Genomic DNA, 5,636 nt, shown 5'->3' with positions numbered 1-5,636 from the left:
TGTCGAAGTCGCGTTAGGCTATACTCAATCTGTCATACCAAGAAAACGCTGATGCTGTTTTTTGTTGCCTTTCGGTTTTGTATTAACACCTATTAATTCTAGGAATTGTGTAGACCCTATACATAAGATTTTTTTTTTGGAGGGGGGGGGGGATTCAACGCAAAAAAGCTTTAACTAAAGTGTCTCAGTCAAAAAAGCACAACTTCAGTTCCTATTTAAAGTTTGTGTCAACGTGTCACGTGCAAGGTGGTGTGATCAAAAATTAAAAGTATGACATTTTTGGTGCCAGCTTTCGTCAGAGGAGATTTTTTAAAGAAGAAATAAGATGATCGTTTCCAGGAAAGCAGCAGGGTAGATCCTATATTTAGGATGGTAATACATGATGGTTGAATCAACTACCGATAGTATCCATGAGCTTAAGCTTGTTACCTAAGGGTATCGACATATCTGTCAATTTTAGCCAATAACACAGAAGACCAGAGTTAAGAACGCTAAGTAAATTGCTACATGCTGGGCTCCACTCAATATTTCAATAGAGAACGGCCGAATATTACATTTCTTTCGTCACACTAATGTCGTATTGCTTAATAAAGTTTACTTTCTCCAGTCTAAATATGATCAATATTTCCCATGAATACAACGTTATTGGCAACACTCCTCCACATCTCTCGGTATCAATTTTCTGTAATATCAAGGATGGAGGTTTTAAACGTCAGCTACTGTCTGTCTCCGTCTAATTTATATATGATTATAGGTATTCACATAAAATGCGTGAATAGTCAAAAACCAGAGCAGCTATGACAGTGTGATAGTTGATAAATGGCCACATAGCCATTGAAAATCGGAATTTTTCAGTGTGCCTCATATAAGGTTTTATTTCAACTCTTCATGTAAATGCTGAAACAGTAGAATCTATTTTCATGAATGATTCCATGTGTAAGATGAAACTTGGGTTTTAGAGAATGCTTTGTTATTGCGCATGGTATTGAACGCTGGATTGACGGTGAGTGACAGGGCAATGGCAAGCTGAGAAGTAGTATGTCTTCAACAGCCACTTTGTTCAAGCGAACGTACCTAGATGTTGAGAGTAACAGCTGTCTAATAACACTTATTACAATATAACAATATGTAGGATAAAATCGTTGATTAAATTTAATTTCAATTCTTATCAATGCAACCCTATATATTCTGCGTTTTTAAAAAACAAAAATCTATGATGTGATTTTGGCATATTTCCAGAGAAGGCGCATAAAGGATAGCATTCGACAGAAGAATACGAACGACAGAGGAACAATTTGACAATGTTCTGCAGTCCAGTATGATGATTCACAAGTTACGGTGCCTCCCATGAACATATTACCTTCTGTTTAGCACAGATTTGAGAATTCATTCAGAAGAGTCATCAACATGAATATTTCAGAGTTCGGAGGGAACGGAAGTGCGTCTGAACAGGTAAAACAATTCATTGAATTCAGGATTGCCTACTACGTGAACAACAGTGCCTTGTGGGTGTTGGCGTTTGTTGGTCTGATCTGTAACTTGCTGGCGTTTATCACAATATGTATGATAAAACCGTTTACCAATGCTTCTTTCTTTGTGGCTTTGTTGGCGGTGTTAGACGCTTGTGTACTGCTCATGAAGCTGATCTATCAACAGCTGACAGCGTACAATGTGCCCATTGGCGATCTCGGGTGCTCCATAACCACTTTTCTGGGGAACTTCCTCATTCATTTCTCCACCTGGACACTAGTCACTATGACTATCGAACGGTTCGTGGCGGTATGGTTCCCGCTAAGGGTCAACAGAATCTTCACGATGTTTCGCGCTAAGATTTTGGCCACAATCATTGGTTGTTTGCTGGTTTCGCTTAACATTCACTTTTTGTGGACCTACGAAATCTACGTGGATTCGAACCCGGATATACAACTGAATTGCCGCTCTCGGAAGAGGTATGACTACTTCGAGAAGCATTACTGGTACTGGATAAACTCGTGTGTGTACGCCTTTATACCATGTGGAGTGCTGACAGTTCTCAACGCTCTCATCATATACGGCATGAAGAAATCAATCCGACTGCAGAAAAAAATGACGACCGTGGATAGGAGAGCGCCGAGTAGAAATAACCAGCAGAAGCAAGTAACTATCATGCTTGTCGCCGTGTCCATCGCCTGCGTTTGTTTCCTGTTGCCCATCTGTATCTTTTACCTGGGCTCCGTTTATCAACCAGCCTCTATGGATCCCCACACCCAGGCAACGTACTTCTTGTATACAGAACTTGTCTTACTAACAGCAGAACTCAACCATGTCTGTAATGTATTTTTCTATTTTTTCAGCAGTCCTAAGTTCCGATCTATGTTAATCAAATTGTTAACGTCGCATTTCCGAAGACGAGAGGATAAATCATCACATCACCAGTATTCAATGTCCACAACAATTCAGAAACTGTGAGCCACCTACAAGACCTCAGTACTGGTCACAGGGTTAGAGAAATTAAGAATTACGAAATCTACAAAGCCACATCCTTATAGAAACAGCGAAATTTTAAATCCACAAAACTACGTTCTTATAGAAATTTCAAAATTTCAAAAGCACAAATAATTTCACTACCTTTGAGTGTTGAGTGAAAAAATATGATTTACAAAATGCACAACAGCCTGTCCATATATATATTCTTGCGGAGACTATGGAGATACCAGATGACGTATCTATATGTATATATTCTTGCGGAGACTATGAAAATACCAGATGACGTATCTATATGTATATATTCTTGCGGAGACTATGAAAATACCAGATGACGTATCTATATGTATATATTCTTGTAAAAACTGTTAGATGTGCCCACTTCTGTATCACCTTGTTTTCGTTATTCGCGTAACTCTTCGTGTTTGTATTTTGATGGGTTTGAATCTTGACGTCCAATCGTCCGATGAATAGTCATATTTGTGATAAGAGTCATTGCGATTAAGAAACATTGTTGTACATATTCAATGAATATAAGACAAGCGTCCAAGCACTGTATCTCGAAGTTCGTATGGAGCATTGTCAAGTGATAAATATCGGTCGTAAATGACCTCGAACAGCATTGATATGCATGAATGATGTCGGACAAGGTGTTGTGTATACACAGAAGGGTTAAGGAGCGATCAGCTGAATACACTATTTAATATCCTCCAGTTCTGTATCCTGGTGGCAAAGTTAAGATAATCAGCTGTGTCTTATCTACTGTTGCTGAGATCATTAGTATCGGTATGTTAATCATTTCTCCATGTGGTCCACTCCTGAAAGCTATCTCTGTAACTATATGTGATATCCTCAAAGTGTTCTTGTACTTTGTATATCGTGGAGTCGCTGTTACTGAATAAAACAAGTTTGAAGAATTTCTTTGAAAGTAAAAAAAGTTAATTACTACAACAATTTTAAAGAAGTATATGAAACATGCGTTAAAAAAATCGGGATTTATCTCGCGGCAATTAAATCTTAAAAGAGACAAAGAGCAAACATATTCAAGCCTTTCCAAAAAATGAAGTATTTAACAATTACGGCATCTCGCGCACTGTGTTCTCAATTCGTAATGCGAGAAAAATTCCTATTTTTTGGTGGGGGTGAGGGTGGGAGGGGGGGGGGGGGCTGGTTATAAACTCGGGATTTATATGGCACGACTTGACAACTGACTCTTTGTCTGAGTTACTCTCCAACATCCATAAAGGGATTTGGTTCCAGTCAACAACTTGAAACAGATACTTCTAGAGAACCCGACATAGATACCATGGAGTTCGACATAATCATCCAATCCGTGTTTGCGTTAGATTTGTCTACCCATTCATACTAAAGCTTTCCAAACATTGCATGAAATGAATGTTAAAGTGCGAAATAGTCAAGTCGCGTGGCCAGATAAATCCCAACTTTAATCTAGTCTGACCTTCCAAGAAAAAAACACACCAAATTATACATCAATGAGCATATATATGGATTCATCGGCAAATAGACAGTTCGAACGTTGTGATTAAATCCTGACACTGTGTAAGTTTTCAATTTAGAAAAATTAGATATTAATACGTACGCGGCTTTGAAATGGAACAGTCCGGAATAGAACAAAGGGGTATATGGAAAAGCGAACATTCGGAAAAGCACAGATTTTGTGAAATGTGAGAGAAAAGGTAGACAATGACAATGCCAAACGTACAAGCTGTCACTTCAACAAGATTAAGATATAATGTCAATCCGTTGTGGGTATAGAGTGGAATGGTGGCGTAACGGGTAACACCGACAGACAGACGACGCCTAGTATAAGATACCTTCACAGTATCTAGTGGCGTATCAAAACTAGTATTTATACCGTACGGCCAGGTAACTGTGACACAGTGCGAGATAATTATTGACTGTATTGCTTCTTTTTGCTCGCTTAAGGAACTTGGGTATGTCGAGATCAATTCCTATTTTGCTTTGCTAGTCAGAAAAAATATGATTTATGTCGCAGTGATTGGCAGCCTCGGAAAAATGCATGGGAACTTTTCATTGGTGGAAATATCTCAGACCACAGCTGTAACAGACATAAGTATCCAATCAATGGTTGTGTTAGATTCACCTCTCTAACCATTTTTTCCAGTCGCTTTGCAACTATAGTATGTCGGACCGCCATATAGTCAAGTCCTGGTACGAGATAAATCCGTACTTCTGAGCAGCAAAAAAAAAAAAAAAACTCAGGATTTAACACGGATCGCTAATTAACCATCATGCGGCGCGAGATAAATCCCAACTTTATTTTTTGGAATTTGTATTACATGGCTAAGATAATGAAAAACATTTGGAACCAAATGAATACTGTAATAATGACCAAAATCAACCGTGCGTTTACTTGGGTACATTGCAAACTGTGTGGTACTCAAGGTAAATCCATCGAAAAACTCAGTACACCACCGTCATCAGTTAGGGAAAGCTGCTTACTATGTACACTGAAAACTAAAATCCTGTGTATTTGTTCACATTCTGTGTAGTCCAGTAGTGGTTAGCCCGCTTCGTGTCTGAACAGGGTACGGTTATAGCCATTAAGACCACATGTGACATCTTACACTCTGGTCTGTTTCCTCTTACACTATCATCTCCCATGGCCACGCCACCGTGAAAAGATACAAGTATCTCTCACTGCGTCGTACTTGATGATAGACACAGATCGATAGCTAACGACGGATGACGATCACGCTCCATCCGTTTTCACCTAGGAGTACGTCTAAACAAGAAAAAGTTCAGGCTAAACGCTTTGACAGTCCAAAGATCCTATCTCATCAATAATTGATCCGGGCTGCGGCCCCAGACTATAACCTTATGTTATATTTATTAATCTTACTCTGTGTAGACTTAACATCAAACTACAGAACACTGATAAACGGCCTTATTGTTTATATTAGAGGATTAGAAGAACACGAACATATGCTAACAGACAGTGCCAAAAAAAAGAACAATTACAAATTTGGGAGGAAAACACTTAAAATATAACGGTGTGTACAACAAGGTATCGTTTATACACTGTGACTGGATTTGTGTAGCGAATCATTTGTCCATGTGACCCTAGGTTTTATGGGAGAGTTTTGATTACTTTGCTGGCTGAAATCTGATTGTTGAATTGCGTGGATGTT

At 38.8% G+C, this 5,636-nt stretch overlaps 1 protein-coding gene across 1 annotated transcript; it reads left to right on the top strand.

Annotated features, from left to right (window-relative positions):
- The first annotated feature begins 1,407 nt into the window (after positions 1-1,407).
- Positions 1,408-2,448, top strand: LOC135464173 (probable G-protein coupled receptor 139). The gene has a single exon (XM_064741676.1). The coding sequence runs from the start codon at positions 1,408-1,410 to the stop codon at positions 2,446-2,448; it is 1,041 nt and encodes a 346-aa protein (XP_064597746.1).
- Positions 2,449-5,636: the final 3,188 nt, after the last annotated feature.

The sequence above is a fragment of the Liolophura sinensis genome, chromosome 1 (genome assembly GCF_032854445.1).
Source record: "Liolophura sinensis isolate JHLJ2023 chromosome 1, CUHK_Ljap_v2, whole genome shotgun sequence".
NCBI lineage: Eukaryota > Metazoa > Mollusca > Polyplacophora > Chitonida > Chitonidae > Liolophura > Liolophura sinensis.
The sequence above is the reverse complement of the archived record's forward strand: the minus strand, read 5'-3'. Positions and strand labels throughout refer to the sequence as shown.